At 43.8% G+C, this 21061-nt stretch overlaps 1 protein-coding gene across 2 annotated transcripts in view; it reads left to right on the top strand.

Moving 5' to 3' along the window:
- The window catches only part of ESRP1 (epithelial splicing regulatory protein 1), a 36486-nt gene extending 25466 nt beyond the window's left edge, over positions 1 to 11020 (top strand). Inside the window, exons 12-15 of one of the 2 annotated variants that reach the window (XM_081874316.1) lie at positions 1066 to 1252; positions 6232 to 6400; positions 8376 to 8481; positions 9772 to 11020. In XM_081874316.1, the coding sequence (XP_081730442.1) occupies positions 1066 to 1252; positions 6232 to 6400; positions 8376 to 8466 (447 nt within the window). In that variant the 3' untranslated portion in view covers positions 8467 to 8481; positions 9772 to 11020. Of the gene's footprint in view, positions 1 to 1065; positions 1265 to 6231; positions 6401 to 8375; positions 8482 to 9771 lie in introns of both variants that reach the window. The other variant, XM_081874317.1, reaches the window with a different exon arrangement.
- The last annotated feature ends 10041 nt before the right edge of the window (positions 11021 to 21061 follow it).

Genomic DNA, 21061 nt, shown 5'->3' with positions numbered 1-21061 from the left:
GTTCATTTTAAATTTTATTGTTAACTGACTTCCTCAAATCCCCTCTAACTGAATTTCATTGTATCACCTTTTAACAGTTCTCCAAAATCATCTTACTACTACAATTAACTCCTTCAATTCACTATCTTCATCTCTTTTCTTATTGACTTAGCTCCATATTAATATACAACATTCTTATACTAATCCTCGGCCTGTTTGGTATTTTCAAGTATTTTCTACTTATCTTATATTACAATATTTAACTAAATAGTCTTTAAATTTCTTCCAGTCTTCTTGGTATTCCTCTTCTTTCTGATCGCGGATTCTTCCAGTCAGGTCTGCCAGCTCCAAAAACTCCAACATCTTCATCTGCCATTCTTCTACCGTTGGCATTTCTTGAGATTTCCAATTTTTAGCAGTCTTGCCACTGTGAGAAGGCCTGTTCTCATGTTGCCACCCCCTGAACCTCTCGAGGAGGGGGCACACGAAGGAGGGCCTCAGAAGATGATCTCAGGGTCCGGGTAGGTTCATATGGAAAGAGGCAGTCCTTGAGGCAGGATTCACGGCACGTCAAAATTTGTACCTCCCACCTCATTATGATGCAAACTGGGCACTACTCCTGCAGCCCTTGGTTGTGCCACAGCTGTTCTACACTGGTCGCATGATTATGGGATGGAGTTGTACAGTTGACTTGCTTTCTCGGGTGCCTAGCAATGGCCAGCGATGTTTCCCCACCACTGCTTGTCGATGTAGAGATGGGTTTGGGTTTCACATTGACTACAAGCCTGGCTCAGAAAGATGTCCTGCAATTATTTATCCTAGGATGCAACATGAACTGTTTTAATCTGTGCTCTTCAAAATAACTTCCTGGTACATAGGAACTCTGTCGGACTGTCGCCCAACAGTCATATTGCTGCTTTACAGCAAGGAATAAAAGTTATACTTTCCCCCCACTATTGAAACATAACAGCTGCTAGGTAAAACTTAGAAGAGCTATCATCACAGATGTTTTTTTCTTTAAAAAATTGAGTAAATCCGTTTGTCTTGATGCTGCAGCCTCTCACCTTTCTCCTTTTCCCCTCTTAGGGTCGTCCCTCCGGAGATGCTTTTATCCAGATGAAATCTTCAGACCGAGCATTTATGGCTGCTCAGAAGTGCCATAAGAAAACCATGAAGGACAGATATGTCGAAGTCTTTCAGTGTTCTGCAGAGGAGATGAACTTTGTATTAATGGGGGGCACTTTAAATCGAAATGGCTTATCCCCACCACCATGTAAGTTACCATGTAAGTTTAGCTTGGGTCTTGGCGCTACTTTCTGCTGTACGCTGGTAGGTGTCGGAGCTTCTTTCACCCATTCTGTTTTTGTGTTCCTCTCTTGGAAGGGATCAGCGTGTCTGTGGGATCTGGAATGCAAAGCTTTTCCCATCTGAAATCGGTAGCAGCCTTTGATTTTTGTTCTCCCTTTTGGCTGTGGACTACTGTGATTTGGATAGTGATTGGCTTCTTTACTCTTGCTTTTCTGCTGACCCACACCTTCCTACCCCCACACCTTCCGGAGTTTAATTTGCACTGGGCAAGTGTTGATTTCGAGCACTTCAGCTCAGAATTGCAGGATCATGTTTTAAACCAGGGGTGCCCAACCTGCGGCTCATGGGCCGGAAGTGGCCCACGGAGGCCTTTCAACCGGCCCCCAAGCCGCCCCCGAACTGAGCTGCCCGCTCGGCGAGTCCCCATTTGCTGTGCTAAATCAGTGCGGTGCGGGGACTCTCTTTCGTGTCTCTGGAAATTGCGTCTGCACATGTCTGTGGCACTGGAAATCGCTTCTGCCCATGCCCAGACGCACAAAAATCGTTTCTGCGCAGGCGCAATTTTCAGCATCTGGGCATGCGCAGATGCGATTTCCAGCGTCATGCTGCTCTGGTCAGGCCCACAGAGGATCTCTGCAGGAGCGATCCGGCGCATGCCTGGTAAGCCTTGCCGACCCCTGTTTTAAACTGACTGGCGGCAGAAGCCAATATCAAATATGGGTGCCTGGAAATGCAGAGGAGCATGTACAGGGCATTTCGTTACACCAAAGTTAGCCAAAATTCATGATGGGTTGTTAGGGAACAAAGAGCTTTTAGCTCAGATGGGTGAGACCTATGTATTCTGGCTGACATAGTAAAATACTACAAGTATGTATATTTCAGTATATTTACGCTTAAGAACCTCAGAAGGTATAGGTGACTATTTTCAATAGTCGCAGCCTGGGTGAGAGAGGTAGTTAATTTAACATGGAGTCCAGGAGTGCTTCCTAATGACATGGGTGATTTGCCAGTAGTCACATCTGATCATAACTGTTCTACGTCAGGCTGAAAGTGGAACAGCATCTTAGCTTCCAGAATCCAAATGGTACCCAAGTGGGCAGTTCCTCAGTCCCAAATGACTTTCAAGTGTGGTGACTTTCATTGGGACCACTGAGTGCAAGGGGTGGGGAGAGAGAAATCCTCCCTTCTCTCTGCACTCCGGATCTGGCCCAATCACCTTCTAAATCCAGCCCGCAGATGGTCTGGGAATGAGCGTGTTTTTATATGAGTAGAATGTGTCCTTTTATTTAAAATGCATCTCTGGGTTATCTGTGGGGCATAGGAATTCCTTCATCCCCCCCCCCAATATAGTTAGGCCCCCAACAATGTCTGATGGACAGTGGACCAGCCCCCTGCTGAAAAAGTTTGCTGACCCCTGTTCTAATCACTGTGTCGATTAGATGCCCCATTCAGAAATGAGTGAACAAAGCCTGGTTATTCCACTATCAATGGCCAGTGAGAAGCTTCCAAGTTGAGTTTAGTCCAATATTTCTCCCTCTGTTCACGTTCACAGAGTGGTTGTGCCTGGTAAAAGTCTCCCAGGTGTATTGATCGGTTGATCTTGGACTAGCTTCTGTTTGCTCTGCAAAGTAAAACATAAAGCGAAAAAGCTGTGTCATAAGAAATCCAGATTTGGAACCTGGCTAAATCCAGCAATACTGGGTCTATTTGCTTGTTTTGCTTAATTCCCATTTGACCAGCTCATGATCGTCACTAGGGAGTTACTTGGTGAGGAGATGGACTCCAAATGCCCTGGGCCTGATCCAGCCCTCAGTAAATCTGTTGCCCCTGTGCAGGCGTCTTCCTTCCTGTTTGGTTTTATTACCTGAAAGCCTTCTGTACCCTTAACTCCTAACCATCAGTAGTGTGAGAAAGAAGCTGAGTGGGACTCTGGGAAGCAGGAAGGGCCCCTTCCTCCAGGGATTTTGGGTCTGGACAGGGGGAGAAATTTGCACAGGACAAACTCTTTTCTCAGCTAGCAAGGAAATGCCAATTAAGTTGAATTAAAACTAGTATTTACAGCAGGGATGGCAAACATGGTGTCTTCCAGATGTTGATGGACCACAACTCCCATTGCCCCAGGCAATCTGCCCAATGGTCAGGGAATGATGGGAGTTGTATTTCAGCAACATCTGGAGGGGATACCATGTTTGCTACCCCTGCTGTACAGTATATAGTTGTACCTTGAAGTTGAAAGGAATCCATTTTGGAAATCTGTCTGACTTCCAAAACGTTCGGAAAGTGCGGCTTCTGATTGGCTGCAGGAGGCTCCTGCAGCCCAGTTGGAAGCCGCGTCAGATGTTCAGTTTCCAAAAATAGTTCACAAACCGGAACACTCACTTCCGGGTTTGCAACGTTCGGGAGCCAAAACGTTTGAGAACTAAGCTGTTCGAAAACCAAGGTACGACTGTATTGTTATGCCTGCCTACTCAGATATAAGCCCTACTGAGCTCAATGAGGCTTACTCTGACCAATAAGGTAGCATCTGCAGGGTGAAATATGTCTAGCTTCTTTCTTTGTTTTTTTGTTCTCCTCCCTCTCTCCCCCACGCGCTTTGGCCAGAGTGAAGTTGAGTGTCACCTGCTTGGGGAGGGGGGAGGCTCTCTGCTGGAACTGAGAGCGCAGAATGTCTTTAAGGCAGGAAAGAAGCTTACACAGGTCAAGTGCGTGTGGATTGTGAAATGATTTGTCAGGTGACTTCAGTGGGTGACTAGGATTACCTGGTAGTTCTGGGAGGAAGACTAGCCAAATCTGTAATGGCCTAAGCTTTTGTAGACTCAAGCCCACTTCATCAGATGCATCTTTGATTTGTTTTTGCTGTAAGAAGCTAACACAGCTACAGCTCCACAAATTATTTTGCGTTTCAAAAGCCATATTGAGGGCAGCATTCTTTTTTCAGGATTCTTGTCCAAACGAAGCTTATCAGCTTGTGCTCTCTTAGCTTTCAGGAGGTCAGTATAAAGTAATTGGAGTAGCTGGTTTTGTTGACATGGAAAGGTTGTAGCTTAGTGGTAGAGAACCTGCTTGGTGTGCAGAAGGCCTCAGGTTCAATCCCTGGCATATCCAGGTAGGCCTGGGAGAGACATCTGCCTGAAACCTTGGAAAGTCACTGGCTGTCAGTGTTGTCAGCCAGTACTCAGCTAGATGTAGCTAATGGTTTGACTCAATATAAGGCAGCTTCCTATGTTTGTTGGATACTGGTGAATTGTGCAGTACTTCCATTTTTATTGGGTTGTATTGGTTTGGCTTTATTATTATGGGTTTTAATGTTATATATGGAATTTTAATTTCTATAAGCTGCCTTGGGGGTTCTGCCAGGGCCTTAAAACAGAGTGTAAACGTTAATAGCAGGGCGGAGAGCTTTGAAAACACATTCTTTCTAGAAAGGCTTTGATCCTGACTTCTTCCTTTTAGAAGTTAAACACTCTCTACTTCACTATATGCAGTCTCAAAAACAAGGAAGGCATTAAGTCTGGAAGAGGATGGAGGAACATATTTTCCATCCTCATTGTGCAGACAGAGCTCCTTTTTCTGTATTGTGTATCTTCTACTAATCCTGCAGCTTGACATGAGATAACATCCACTTCAAATGGGTGTAGTTTGGGTCAGTGTTTGGTCCCAAATTCCCAACATGTCAGCTACTTAGGTTTGTGTCTGATTTAGGAGTAGCCCAAACTAAACTTGCAATAAGATCTTGGAGGCAGACCAGTGTTCAGACAGAAGAACTCTTTGAGTAATCTTTCTTTATGTATAAAGTTGGCGTTCACAGGGGCTAGTTTGGTTGTAATGCTAAACCGTGGTTCAGCACTATGAGAACAAACCTACCACTCCTTGGGCTTCCATGCTCTCCCCTCAGCTCGCATAGCCACAGGGGGGAGTCGGGAAGATCTTGCTTCCATTTTACCAACCACAGCCTGCCTTGCCATCTGGTTAAACTTAACTGGTTAGTAGAAATAAATATCCAAACCATAGTTTGTGAAACTGGCTAGTTTTTGCTAACCATGGTTTTAAGTTTAGGGTTCATGCAGCATTCTAAACTAATCTAATCTAAAATAGCCCCAACCACCATGACTACGAGTGGTCAGATGATGGGAGTTTATAATCCAAAACATTTGGAAGGAAACCTGCACTAAATGATCAGGCAGGATTCTCCCTAGGCCACACCTCTCACCACCTCTCCACCCTCTTTGAGTGTGTGATTGGTTTAATTGTTTTTTTAGATTTTTGGATCTGAATATTTCTTTCCAACGAAGGCTGCAATGTGACTCAACAGATTAATAACAGTGGTCAGCAAGAAGTATGGCCTTTTTGTGTATGTGTCAATTAGTGTAGCTTTTCCTAGAAGTGTAGTAGGATGTGTGTGGCGCTGTGGTCTAAACCACTGAACCTCTTGGGCTTGCCGATCAGAAGGTCGGTGGTTCGAATCCCCGCAACGGAGTGAGCTCTCGTTGCTCTGTCCCAGCTTCTGCCAACCTAGCAGTTCGAAAGCATGCCAGTGCAAGTAGATAAATAGGTACCGCTGCAGTGGGAAGGTAAACGGTGTTTCCATGCACTCTGGTTTCCGTCACGGTGTCCCGTTGCACCAGAAGTGGTTCAGTCATGCCAGCCACATGACCCGGAAAGCTGTCTGTGGACCAACACTGGCTCCCTCGGCCTGAAAGCGAGATGAGCGCCGCAACCCCATAGTCTCCTTTGACTGGACTTAACCGTCTAGGGGTCCTTTACCTTTATCTCCTAGAAGCGTGAGGGCAAAATATAGCTTGTGGTATAATTGCATCTTTCTGCTGTGAAATGACCACCTGGATCCGGGAGTGTAGCCTGGCCTTAATCATGCTTTGTGCTTTTAAAAAAGGTTGCATGCAGAAGCACTGACCTTCTTCATCTCTGTCTTGTTCTGTCGTTTAGGCATGTCTCCTCCTTCCTACTCCTTCCCTACTCCTGCGGCAGTTATCCCGACGGATGCAGCACTCTACCAACCCTCCGTGCTCCTCAACCCACGGACACTTCAACCTTCTACAGCATATTATCCAGCTGGCACTCAGCTCTTTATGAATTACACAGCATATTACCCTAGGTAAGCAAAACGCCAGAAAAGAGAGAGTGAGGGGCAGACTTCTTTTGTAGCGGAATATAGCAAGCTATGAACATGCGATGTTGCAGCAAAACAAGCTGTTGCTTATCACTGATCAGGATGCATTACGGATTGATGCTGTTGTGTTATGGGTAGGGAGAGTGAGTTTGGACTTGTCACCTGTGTGAAATGTTTTGCCGGTTGGAAAGGATGTTGACCTGTCTTAAAATAAGGCTGACTTGGATCCTAAGTGGCTTTCTTGTTCGTGCAAGGAAAGGGTTTGTGTGTGTGTGTGTGTGTGTGTGTGTGTGTGTGTGTGATTTCTGTCAACTCCCTTCTTGATCTGCTGCACCTCCTCCTTACAATACCCCCAAAGGGCTGCTCAGTCCTTAAGAGCAGGTTTTCAGGGGGCTACAAAAGGAAGCAGGGGAGAATTCTGCTCTATGGGCTCTCTTCATTCATGGAAGGGAAGTTGGGATCCAAGCTAATGTATTGAGAGATGTCCTGGTTTATAGGAGCCAGAGCTGGAAGCGCGTCTGTTTCAATGAGGCAAAGTTAGTAAATGATCTCCAGAAATTAGTTGACACTTTTGTGGGGGGGGGGGGGGGACACTAAGGTTGCAATCTTGTGCACTGGCATTTCCTAAAACTATGGGGCTCCAGATGTTGTTGACCCCACATCATAACAACCAGCCACAGCCCTATGGTCGAGGATGAGGGAAGCTGTAGTCCCTTAACATCTGGGAACCTAAGTTTGGAGAAAGATTGCTGTACACGCACACTTACCTGGGCGTATGTCCCAGATAACTCAATCAGACATACATAAGAGTACAGAGCACCTGTAATTGGTCAGAAATTATGTGCAAGGGTAGCCAGTAGAATAGATGTTCTATTCTGTAACTCCCATCAACCCTGACCACTGACCATGCTCAGTAAAGCTGATGCAGTGATTGACTACCCCACTGTTTCCCAAACTTGGGTCTCCAGCTGGTTTTGGACTACAGCACCCATCATTCCTAGCTAGCAAGGACCACTGGTCAGGGATGATGGGAATTGTAGTCCAAAACACTACAATTGGGAAACACTGGACTACCCCCATACTATTTAGTAAATGAACTTTTCGAAGCACCTAGTGGGGAATAGCTGAATATTTACTCTGTGTGTTGGCAGCCAGTCTAGCAGTGACCGGGGGGGGGGGGCGGGCATGTGCCGTAGGCATTCCCCTTGGAAATTTAATGGAGCCTAGCAGGGTTAGAGGGGACAAGCCCCAGAGAGCAGCATTCAGGAAAAGGAAGTCCAGAAGCTCAGCATATTGGAGGAATGGAGGCTCATATGGTGGTGGAGTTGTAGTAGTTCTTGAGCACTGGGAAAGGAGCTGGTTTGTGATCCTGGAAAATGTTCTGGCTGAGACTAGGATGAGGACAGAAGAAGGTATTGAAATGGAAGCCAAACCAAACCCAAAGTCTTTTGGGGAATATTCCAGTACCCAGTTAGGCTGCGACTCCTGAGGTCCTGAACTTCCTCATGAAGTTGTATTTTTAAGTTCAATTTCGGTATAGGCTGTTCACTAAAACTCTGCTTGCTTTCCTTGCCCCAAGTGCATATCCTGAGAGCCTGACCTGAGTAACCAAGCACATCTGGAAAAGATTGCTATCTAATCAATCTTCTCTACAATAATCGTGATTAATAGAAATCCATGTGTACCTTGGGGTCTTTATTCAAGCCCACCGGATGCAGGCGGGTAAAACTGTGAACATTTGATAGCAATTGCCATTTTGTGATTGCTGAAAGCCTTCTCTGGAATCCAACTTTTACTTAACTGTAAATGTTAAACAGACACTTGGAATCAAGTAATAGTGCTAGAAGACAATATACGCACCTTATGCTCTTTATGGAATGAGCCTGGGATGATGTTACAAGCTAAGCTTTGTGTTAACAACTGTTCCCTTTGCAACACATGTTAATTGTAATTTTTATAGTATGCAGCAGAGAATGGATCTGTACACACAGATGAATCGGCCAGGTCAGTGCCCAAAGAACGGATTTGTCTTCAAAGGTCCAAGCAGTTAGATTTTCCTAACAAAGGTAAGGTACAGCAACATCTTCTCCCAAATGCACAATGTACGCATTGAACTTTGGGAGTAGCTATTGGGGAGTGGGTGCTTACAATTACCCCCAGTTTTTTTTCCTTCCTCCTTCCCTTCATTCCCCTCCATGTCCTTCCAAGCCTTTTGAAGCCAGGATCGGCAGCTTAAATAATCCTACGTTGCCATTTCCAAATGTTGAGGGGTGGCACAGTGCTTTAGTAGATGACTGCCCTTGTGTGCATGCCAACTTGTGGTTGCATGCTTGGCATATTGTATTTAAGGCTGCATCTGTGTTCATGCTCAGCTTATTGTGTTTAAGGGTAGCTGTTGCCTGAATCCATCTATTGAGGGACAGCCCTCACATGGTAATGAACTGGTAGATTGGGGCCGGCAGGGTGGAGTCTGTTTAAGACTATAAGCAAAATGAATTTCAGCACTAGTTTACAGAACTCTCAGAGCTTGGGTGTAACCGACGCCTCCCTTTCTGTGGAGGCACAGATTGCAGCCACAGCAAAGGTGGCATTTTCGCCTCTCCACCGTATTAAGCAGTTGGACCCTTACCTTTTTCGCCCTGATCCTGGCCACAGTGATCCATGCGACGGTCACCTCCAGGCTTGATTATTGTAACTCGCTCTATGCAGAGCTGCCCTTGAAGCTGACCCAGAAACTCCAGCGGGTGCAGAATGCCGCGGCGAGGCTCCTTACAGGGTCCTTGCCATGGGATCACATTCATCCAGTGCTTTACCAACTGCACTGGCTCCCAGTGGAGTACAGGGTCAGGTTTAAGGTGCTAGTTTTGACCTTTAAAGCCCTATGCGGCCTAGGACCCTCTCTTGGTATGCCCCGCGGAGGACCTTAAGGTCCACAAATGACAACACTTTGGAGGTCCCAAGTCGCAAGGTGGTTAGATTGGTCTAAACTAGGGCCAGGGCCTTTTCGGTACTGGCCCCGACATGGTGGAACACTGTCACAAGAGACTAGGGCCCTGCAGGACCTGACATCTTTCTGCAGGGCCTGCAAGACAGAGCTGTTCCACCTGGTCTTTGGTTTGGACTCAGTCTGACCCTTATGTTTCCCTCCCCTTATGGTTTTGATCTATGGGCTACTATTAAAATGAGACTGCATTTTAAATTACCGTATATTTTAACCTGTATTTTAAATTGGTCCCCCCCCCCAATTATGTTTTTATTGTAATTTTACTGGTGTTAGCAGCCCTGAGCCCGGCTCTGGCCGGGGAGAGCTGGGTATAAATAAAAAATTATTATTATTATTTGCCTGTTTCTTTTAGGCTCCACTTAAACTTCCTGCACAACTTCAGCCAACCAAATGCCGGTCCCTCTGCCTTCACTCCTAATTCTACAGTGGCTGAACCCTTCTAGCACATGGGAAGTTTCCACTGTCTTGGATATCTACCTGTCATTTTGTGTTTTCGTGGTGTTTTCTAATTATTATTTGGAAACAAAAACTAGGCATATGCACAGTTGGCCATAGGGATGCTTCTCTCCCTCCGCACACCCCAGGTGCAAGCTTGCCATTTAAAGTTTCTGGGACATTCACTACTTTGATAGCACAGTTGCCAAATTCACAAGGGAGGGATATTGCTGGATGTTTTCTTTGCCCTGGCATTCAAAGTGTTAAATTCACCTATCACACAAAGGGTCCTCCTTGAGATTAAATCACTACAAAAACAAAACAAAAACCCAGATTGTTAGAAAAACATATGACAAAACCAACCTTTCATTTTTATTTGCACACAAAATTATTATTTTTATATATCCATAAAATAAAGGCTTCTTAAGACCTTGGGATTGTGCCTTTTGGGTTTTTTTATATATATAAAGAATTGTTTGCTTTGTGTTTGTATATATTTATTTGTTTAAAAAACTGGATTCTAGCCAGGCTTACTTGACAGTCTAGATTTGGTTAAGAATGTGAAATGCAATACTTTGAGGGAGAAAATGCTGTAACATTTTTGTAAAATAGATTATATATTATTATATGCATATAAAGTATAACATGTAATGTTCTAAACTTGTATATTGCACATTTGGACTACTGTATATTTAAGTTACTGTCCCAGGATTATTTTAATGTGGGGGAATGAGGGTATTGTAACAATACACAAACCCTTCCATTCTTCTCTCATAAGATACAGAATTTAGAATTACTGATATGATAATAAAATCTGACACTTGGAAATAATGGGAACACAATACTTGCTCACAGTGGTCTTGACTACGGAGGCAATAATTAGATTGGATGGTATTGGAGGTTTATCGGAGATTATTGGGAGAATTGTAACCCAGAAACTCTCCTTTTAACTTTTAGTACCTGCCCCGTCTGCTGAGTTAAAAGAATGAATTGTTACCAAAAGCATTAAAAAAAAAAAATTAAAAACAGACCATATCACTGTTGTAGAAGTGCGTTTTTTGAGCTGCTCTACATGGATTTTGTACCACCCTGCTATGTGGACGTTTTGCTCCTTGACTTACTTTGCATTTGCATCTTCTACAAGTATTAAAACTGTTTTAAATCCATTTGTGGACCCCTTGAGTTGCATTCTGTACACACACCATTATTGCTTGATTATTACTGAATGTTGGTCACCTGCTCTCCCAGCAGAGCAGAATTGGCATTCTTCAATGGGGCTGGTTCTTGTAAAAGAAACAGCTGCAATCCCGAGCTGTGTGGAAATACCGTACTTTTCGCTCCATAAGATGCACCTGACTGTAGGATGCAACTAGTTTTTAGAGGAGGAAAACAAGAAAAAAAATATTCGGAACGAAACTGGATGTATGATTTTTGTGGTTCATGCTGTGGCCACAGACATGTGATTTGATGGTGAGTTTGGGGTAGCCCAATGCAAAAATCCTGAGAATCCATGTGGATCCGTGCTTTGTAACCATGTTTTTGCACCATTGCATGATCTGAGCAATTCTGCCCCAGGGACCATGCATTCACTCCATAAGACGCATAGACATTTCCCCTTACTTTTTAGAAAGAAAAAAGTGTGTCTTATGGAGCGAAAAATACAGTAGTTTCCCAAAGATCATTGCTCAATCCAGACCTTTTCCGCAAGATTTCCTGGCTGGCACATGCCATCTTCATAACATATGCATCAGGTCCTTCGAATGCAAGGTTCTTTATAATTGGTATTATGCTAAAGTGCCGACACGTTTGCTGCATGTCCATTTATTAAGGAAATATCACTTTAAAAACATACAGCCTCCTGCCACCACCCCTCCCTTCTGGGAGGAAGAGAGAACACAACGGCCATGAACAAGACCAAATCACTTCTTCATAAACCTCTGTCTGAGGAGGGAGGGAGGGAATGAAGTTGGGATAAAAGTACAAGTTGGCCCTCTCCTTCCCCATCTATGTTCAAAACCTGACCAGAGTGACAGCTGACACCTCAACGCTAGCAGTTGGGACAGCGTCCTCCACTCCACCTGAGAACAACAGGCTGGTTTGGGGAATGAGGGACAGCATTCAGACAGCTCTGTCCTCCAACAGCAATGGCCAGCCCTGTTAGCAGCAGCAGTCTCAGCTACTGTAAGGTATTCCAAATTGCAACTGAAGATTCTCCCCCCCCCTTCCTTTCAGTTTACTGTTGTAATAAACATATTTTTTGTTGTTTAAAAAAAGATGTGTTTAAGTTTTCAAAAAACCTGCAGACAAGACAAATAAATGAAAACAGGGGTCTCTGTGGAGCACATTATTGAGGTCTATTCTTAACCTGAAACTGTTCTTAACCTGAGGTACTATTTTAGCTGATGGGGCCTCCTGCCGCCGCGCGATTTCTGTTCTCATCCTGAATCAAAGTTCTTAACCTGAGGTACTATTTCTGGGTTAGCGGAGTCTGTAACCTGAAGCGTCGGCAACCTGAGGTACCGCTGTACAGTAGAATCTGCAAAGGGGCATTTTGGAAGTAACAGCCCCATATTGATAGGCCATAGGCCTTGCCGTATAGGGCCTATGCAATGTACTATCTTTATAAAGCATGTAATTGGAAACCATACAATATCAAAATGGTCTTGTTTTGTAACCCCTCTTAAAGACCTCTTCTGATTGGCTAAACGCATAGACATGACAATGCCCCACACCTCCTTGGACCATCCCTTTCTAGGGGGAACTGATGCAGACTCCAAATGTCTGTCAAGTTCAAGTCTGACATAGAGCATTCTACTGTGTACAGAAGATGTGCCAGAGGGAATAAGAAGGCTGGCCTCACCCACCTCTTTAGTGCTGAAGAGCACATGTACCCCATTTTTAGAGGGGGGGGGTATTGGTGAACAGGAAGTGCAGTGATTTCCCCCTTGCAGTAAGTCTGCCATTGTTCCCTACCCATGAGATTGCAATAGGAATTTATTTCTGGGCTGCGGCTAGTATAATATGTAAGTTAGGTGAGTGGGAGGGAAGGGAGAACTGGCTCTTCTAAACATCTGGTGGAAGGCGCTTTTGCAAAAGCTGTTTGAAATAGGAAACATCTGCATTCAAACCATGAAGGCCTCGCGTATGATATTTCCACCTTGATTTGTTCAACTCTGCAACCTAGTAATAGTGGGGAAAGCCACTTCAAAAGCACCAACCACATTAGATTCTCCAACATTTTCTTAAAAGCTCATGTGGTGCAAAGGTGTGTAGAGAAGTAGCTTTTGCTTTCATCTGGCTTGGCTGCTTCATGGTGCCATTTCATCTCATTAGCAAATAGTGTGCTTTACTGGCCCAGCTTAGTGGTTTAAAATTTGCTGCTAGTAGCTAAAAGTACAGAGAGATTTCCACACACACACCCTTCATCTAAGAAAAGGTGCTCTCAGCAAAAGAGTGAAATGGTTGCCCAGGTGACCATGTGTCCAGCTTTATAGAAAACAGCTCTCTGTTGAAGGGCAGTCTATTTCAAGACCATTTTAAAGATAAAGAACCATAAGAAGGCAGGGCCAGTACCTTGAAGTTGTCCTGAGCATCTGGGCACAGATGATCAATCACCTGATCAGGCACACAGGTCACCTGATCAGTCTTGCCCACTACAGTGAGATGAATTCTGCAAGCCTTCATCATTTTTGGTTATACCGTTAGGCCACCCTTACAGTCGCATGCATAACTTACATAAGTCATCTGTCTGAGTATAAAGCGAAACAGAACTAGAGATAATTTAGATTTGAGTATTCTTTCTCTCTCTCTCTGCATCAGATGTACATTAGCACTTATCAAAACTGCCATGCAGATTTGCCCATACTTTCTAAACAAACTGACACCAGCGAGCATCAAGCTCCACAAAACGACAAATTACTAATTTTCTTGGCAATATACTACACACTGCTGTTCTGAGCCATTCCAGAAGAGGGAGCAGGAAATCAAACTGCTAACCTGCTGTTTCTTCCTTCTATATCTGCATAAGCAAAAACTTTCTAATAGCAACAGCTGCAGACAGTGGAACAGACAGCCTCTGGAGGTAGTGATGTCTCCTTCAGGGCAGTATTTAAGCATAGGCTAAATGGTCATCTGCCAGGGGAGCTACAAATTTGTGCATTGGGCATGGAATTTACACCAGATTATCTTCAACATCCCGTGATTCTGTGATTCTACAGCCAGCATGAAAATGCAAGCTGCTAGCCTCTTGAGCTTAACATGACTTCTATCCAGAGAATTGGTGGAACAGGGGTAGGCTTTCCTTCCTCTGTGGCCATCACAGAAACCAAGTAGATGAGAGGAGGCAGGAAAATATTTGTTCCCTCCCCACCTGTAATGGAGTTCCTTGCTGCCAATGGATGCTAGCTGAGTTGTTAAATACAAGCCTGATTAAAATAGTTTGGGCTTTGTGTGGTGGAAGTTAAAGGCACAGACAAGTTCTCTTGCACAAGCTTTATTGAAATGGAGGGAAGTTGATCTACCCTGAAAAGGGTGTCCCTTAAAAAAAATAAATCCCTCTTGATTGCTTTCTTCCCTACTTGTCAGTATGGGGGAAAAAGATTTCCAAACTGGCTAACAACAACAATCTACTGAAACATGTAACAGAAATGTAACGCCAGTGTAAAGGTCAATCATAAAACAATAAGCAATTTAAAAATGCCATAATAAAAGAATAAGAGCAACATGAAAATATTGCCCATTAAGCCACAGTGCCAGGGCAGGGCTTGGCTCAGCTTGGCCAGTTTGTGTCAGAGGCAAATGATATGGTCCAGATGGTTGGGTTCTGAGTCAGGCAGATGTTGATCCAATATGTGCCAGAAGTGGAGGACGTGATCTGGGATCCAGATCAGTTAAACAAGGACCTATAGATACACTCTGGCCAAGAGTTGCCCTAGTGGTGCCTGGGCCCTGCACAATTTGAGATCCCTGGTGCCTTATACAATGTAGGCTATAGTGAGTGTTTTCTCAAAAGAGCATTCCACAGGGCCTTCTCTGTGGTGGCCCCCCCAATCCTCAGCTGCCAGTCACAAAATCTCCAAAGTCTTCCAATACAGCTCTTAGGGTATGGGCAGGTTCTTATGCGAGTCGTGTTAATTAGAAAGGAGGAGAGCATTTGGACTTCCTCAGGTTTGTAATATCTTCAGACAGCTCTGATCTCTCTGTGTGCTTCTAAGCAAGCACTATTTGAAAACACCAAGGGGGGCAAAGAACAATGCGCCATGGGGGAGATGGAGATATATGGATTTGAATCTAATTCTGCAACAGTCTTTGCCCATCCATGTCTAAGTGTCGTATCTTTGGGGAGCAAACATTGGCAATGCTCGTGGAGCGCAAAAGCACCAAGTTATGTCTATTCCTTTCTTCCCTCCTCCCCCTTTATCAAATGCCATGCTGAGACTCCGTCGCTCCACACACATCAAATTGTTAGAACTTAGCATGAAAGCAAGCAAGGAGCTCAAGAGCTGGTGCCGTCTGATAAATATTAATGATCTGAAACGGGGAATACGGGAAAATGAAGTACCCTTAAAAAGCTCTGGAGTTGAAAATTGTCAGCACTATTATGGCTTTCTCCTTCAAATAATAAATGATTCAACAACTGTACGGTTGCCATGGGGACAGCTTCTCATTGAGCCTAAAATTACCAAGCTGCTGACAAGCCCCTATTTTTAGTACCACCAGATGTGCCTCTTTAAAAACAGCGGCGGAGTTCTCTCTCTCTTTCTTCTCTCTCTCTCTCTCTCTCTCTCTCTCTCTCTCTCTCTCTCTCTGTGTGTGTGTGTGTGTGTGTGTCTGGTGCATGCTGTATGTATACAAATAAGTGAGTGAGTAGTTGGAGTTGTGTTGTTGTTATTCATAGAGGGCCATCCATGTAAACATGAGCCAAAAAAGATGAAGAGAGTGAGAGTGGGGAGAAAAACATAACCAAGAAAATGTCATGTCCCTGCCCTTGAGGAATTCGTAATTATAAATTTCAATGCAAGGGAGATCACAGTGGAAGGGACAAGGGGGGGTATTGGTAAGGAAACCAGTGCAGAATATGTCCCATCAGCATCTTCAGCAAGGGCCAAAAACAGCATGCTGTGGGAGATCCCTGTTCGGGTACCCCAACTTTTTTGTTTAAGTAGTCACAGGGAGGCTCCTGCTTCAATAGGAGCATCATCATTAGTGGGATGAAGGACGATGCTTAACCCTTTTCCCCTGCACTGTTTTCTCAATCTTAAAATTGTGTCTTTGTGCTTTCCTCATGTGCTATTAACCTTACTTTTTTGCTGGGGGAGAGTGGAAATAATGCAGGCCACAAATACCTCCGTGTAAATTGAGGTTCATCGATCAAATAATTCTTGGAGAAATACTGATTTAAAAAAGAGAGAAGTAAATGAAGGGGCAGAATTTACCAGAATGAAGCTGAACGAGGCAGAGGATTGTCTATGATTAGAACTAGATGGTCTGATGTAGTAATAAGAGCATTGCATTGTCAGTATCTATTACGTCAGCTGCTGGGTTTTCTGTTGCAATCGTCGCATATACTCGTGGGAGATATCCTAACTTGACACGCCTTTTGATCTGTCAAGTCCCGTGACATGTAATTTGCACAAAATGGAACTAAAGCTATTATTGATTCTGGCCATTATTTCACACACCAGCCCTACCTGTTCTTTCAGCGGGTTATCAGTCCAAGATCTCTCTGGGACAGACAAGGAAACCCATGCATTAAGACTTTGGAAGGCATTCTAAGAGTATTTAACTGGCGGGTGTGTTTATTTATTTTATGTATTTATTAGATTTATGCTCTGCACCTTCCCCCAAAGGAACCCAGGGAGGTTTTGTTAAACATATGGAAAAATAAACATACGGGGTTGGTGTTGTTGTGTATTGAGTCAAAGGATTTTATATCTGTATTATTATTGTTTGTATTTGCATTAGGGTAAAGTAACTGCCTTTTGGTTCCAGAGGGTACAGCTACTATTGGTTCATTTAAGCTGCTGTATTTGGATCCTCTGTCTTATTGGTTGCCTCCAAAAGGCAGGACTGTGATTGCCTGATATTGTTCCCTCCAAAATGTATCCTTTCTAGCTAGTTCCCTGTCCCTATAAATGTAGCTCTCCCCTCCTCAAGTTTCAGTCTTGTTGCGTTAATAAAGAAGTGTTACTAGAGAACTGTCTCCAGCATATTATGTCAAGAGAGCTGAAATCACAAACCCCACGTCACAACAGGTGTCACATGTACCTTTATTCCTTGGTTGTGCATACAAATTGTACATTAGGCCTGACACTCAACCAAGTCTATGGGTCTTGTGTTTTTGCTAATAAAGAGTTAACTCAGTCTTTGAATTGTGCGATTACTAACCAACACACTCCTGATGCCTGATCTAGGAGGGCTTTTCTTATGTTCTTAAGCTGAATTGGTTTGGGGTTTTCTGAATGGGAGTCGAATGTCTGGAGATGAAATTACTTTCCAATGTAAACTGCTGTCAGGGCTTCAGATTCCACAACTACCTTGTATTTAATTTTGTGGCTGCTCCTTGTCTTCAACTGCACTCCTAGAAAAGCAGAAAAGCAGCATCCGAGAGGCTCTCTCCCTGATATGATAGTTGTCAGCGGGAAGGAAGCGTCTCCCCTGCCCCCAGCTGTGGGGGAGTTTTCAAAGACGCAGCTGAAAGTGATAAGAGCCTGGCCAGAACTGTAACTCTTGATCCCTCTGTCCATAACATGCATAAGATTGGTTAGCAAGAAACCCATACTTAAGAAAGCTTGTGCCGCACTAACCGTTGGGGAGTCGATGATGTAACATTTTGCAAGACCAGGCTAACAACAGCTGCCCTGGAATTCATTTCTGTATTCTCTTTGGAAAAAAACCACCAAAGCACTTTACAGTTCTGATCACCTGGATCAGATTAATTCCAGGGTAGCCGTTTTAGCTGCTGAGTCTTGCAGAAAGGAAAAACGGTGGCATTGCATTGTATAGACCAATAGCTGTCACACTTCAGAGGGAAGGAAGCTGCGATGCCAAAAATGTTAACTCCCTGCCTCATTCAAAAATGACTCAGGAAGAGAAAGGGAGGGAAGGTTAGGAGAGATAACTGGCAAAATATACTGAAGCCCTGTGTGGATTTCAACCTCCCGAAGAAAGAACAAGGCTTCATCTTTTGCTTCTCCTGTTCGCACTAACAGTCCGAAGGCTCTCAAGCAGTTTTGCACTCAAAACACTTTTCTGTATGGGCACCATCTAATCACAGTTGCTAAACTTCTGCGGTTAGTGATATACACCCTTGAATTAATTACTTTAATTAAAAAACAGAACCCTAGTCAGGTGTTTGTTTACTAACAATATTTATATGCTGCCCAATGACAAAGCTGGGATATAACAGAGAGGCCACAATAAACAGTAAACTATTGGCTATTGTGGGAAGTAGTAATTGGTCATTCTAAGTGGAGCTTTGGCCTGATCTAACAGGGCTCTTTCTTTCTCTTTCTTTCTTTCTTTCTTTCTTTCTTTCTCCTCCCAGCTTTGATGATGCCTACCATTCTAAATGGTCCACTGAGTAATGCTTTAACAGCTAAACTGGTTTCTCTATCAGTTATTTCAGTCTGACTCATAGAAGCCCAAATAAATTTAATACATAAGAAACCACATACATTTTTCACAATCCAGCACAGAGTAAGGCACATGTAAGCCTGTTGATATCAGAGTGACTTGTATGTGTTAAACAATAACATTTGTTAACATTTTATGAGAAGGATCTCACTGTTTCATTTATAATGCTATTTCATTTGTTTCATCCTGCTCTCTGTCCTTCCCATATGGGATGTCAGGCATAGCAATACAAGAGACAGGGTCTTGGTGGTGGTGATGCACTGATTATGGAATTCCTTCCCAGCAGAAATTCACTCAAGTTCCCCTAATCCCCTTCTTATGGTGGATAGTAAAGACTTTTAAAAATCAAGCCAGCTTCTAAATCAGTGACCTGCTATGTGCGTTAATAAAGTGTTAATACTGTTGCCTCTCATTGTTTTAATTCTTGCAGGCAGTGTGCATTTATTTATTTATAAAATCATTTATATATTGGTTTGCAGCCCTCAAGGCAGTTTACAAAATGGTTGCATTGATATTTTTATTTTTGAATTCATAAGTTTCTGCCTATGACTTGGATCTCAAGCAAAAGGGGAGGGAAGCACAAGGGGAAACAGGCACTGTTTTAGAAGCTTCTTCACCTCTTAAAGCAGATATTCAGGAGCAAGAAAGGGATGCAGGGGGAGAAGGAGACTTAGTTAAAGTTGCCTCCATCTTCTTCTGCTGGTGGAAGCGTTCTGTGAGCAAACCTCTGCTCGGGCAGCATTCCTTCCAATGGGCATAAACTCAGGGTCCCAGCTATTACCCTGTTATTCTGAATTTTATTTATTGTAAATTGATTAGGCTATCATCTTAATTGATAAGTAGTGTACAAATATTAAATAGACTAATCCAAGTAGCCCAGCAAATAAAATACAAGCTGCCTTCCTGGCCTGCCTGTGGGCTTTGCAGAAGAGTCTAGTTGACCACTTTGCGAAACAGTATGTTGGGCTTCAGCAAGGACGCGGGTGCGCTGTGGGTTAAACCACAGAGCCTAGGACTTGCTGATCAGAAGGTTGGTGGTTCGAATCCCCGTGACGGGGTGAGCTCCCATTGCTCGGTCCCTGCTCCTGCCAACCTAGCAGTTCGGAAGCACGCAGTGCAAGTAGATAAATAGGTACCGCTCCAGCAGGAAGGTAAACGGCATTTCCGTGCTGCTCTGGTTCACCAGAAGCAGCTTAGTCATGCTGGCCACATGACCCAGAAGCTGTACGCCGGCTCCCTCGGCCAATAAAGCGAGATGAGTGCCACAACCCCAGAGTTGGTCACGCCTGGACCTAATGGTCAGGGTTCCCTTTACCTTTACCTATGTTGGGCTTGATAGACTCCTGGCTCTGGTGCATGGGTCAGTCTCTCTGCTGAAACTATTTATGCAAGTAGATAAATAGGTACTGCTGTAACAGGAAGGTAAAAAGTGTTTCCATGCGCTCTGGCACTTGTCATGGTGTCCTGTTGTGGCAGAAGCGGTTTAGTTATGCTGTCTGCCTGTGGACAAACACCAGCTCCCTTGGCCTGAAAGCGAAATGAGTACCGCACCCCATAGTGGCCTTTGACTGGACTTAACTATCCAGGGGTCCTTTACCTTTACCTTTTACCTATTTTAGAATGAAGAATTGATCCGCTACACTAGTTCTTCCTTTTTGCCAACTTTTTTTTTTTGGCCTGTTTTTGTAACTGTTGGGAAAGGCAACGTCACCCTGAGCCAGCCAACATGCTATTTAAATTAGTAAACAAGGTTGCAATTTGCAATACAAACAGGACAAACCTATGCACGTTTGCTTAGAAGCAAGTATCATTGTGCCTATGGGGTTAACTCCCTATTTACTTGTGTGCTTGGGCTTATAGCCCAACTTAGAAAGAATTTTTAAAAAATAAGGCTTAAATTGAAAGGCATATAATTCTCAGTGACACAGAGGACTGGTTACGAAAGCAAGTATTTGTCTATCCCTTTTGCAGCTAGGCTTCTTCGTATCTGAAGAATACAAAATCTTTACATTTTAATAAATTATTCTTAATGTGCAGTGAACATCCACATTTTTATTTTATCTGATGAAGAGGTCTATGCTTCTCACATACCTATATATTCCTTTAGTGAGAAAATGTTGCCATAATAAAAGGGACATGGCAGATGCATAAAGAGATATTAAAAAGACAGAAGGTTTCTGGGAATTGGGAAGGACAAGTGACTGAATTAAGCTTAGATTTTCAAATTTTGAAAAGCTTCACTATACGGGGGTGGGAGGGAAATAAGCTTGCTACATGACAGTGTTGATTTTGGAAACATCTAAGCTTTCTGTTTGTTTTACCTTTGCAACATTTACTCTCATGTTGCTGTAGAGCAGGGGTGGGGGCTAAATGGAGCCCCCTATGGCTGAAGGTTTCCCACCCATGCTATACAGAATAAAAGCAGGAAACAAACAAACAAACAAACAAACAAACAAACAAACAAACAAACAGAAAAGGCTTTTACCACAAAAGCTTGTTCAATAGATGCTGTGTATTGCAACAGCTTCCCTTCCACATTCGCCCCAAACAGCAGTTGTGAACCAAACTTGTCC

This window comes from Podarcis erhardii, assembly GCF_964252035.2.
Source record: "Podarcis erhardii genome assembly, chromosome: 8".
In the NCBI taxonomy this organism is placed as follows: Eukaryota; Metazoa; Chordata; class Lepidosauria; order Squamata; family Lacertidae; genus Podarcis; species Podarcis erhardii.
Note: the sequence above shows the minus strand (reverse complement) of the source record. Positions and strands in the feature narration are given on the sequence as shown.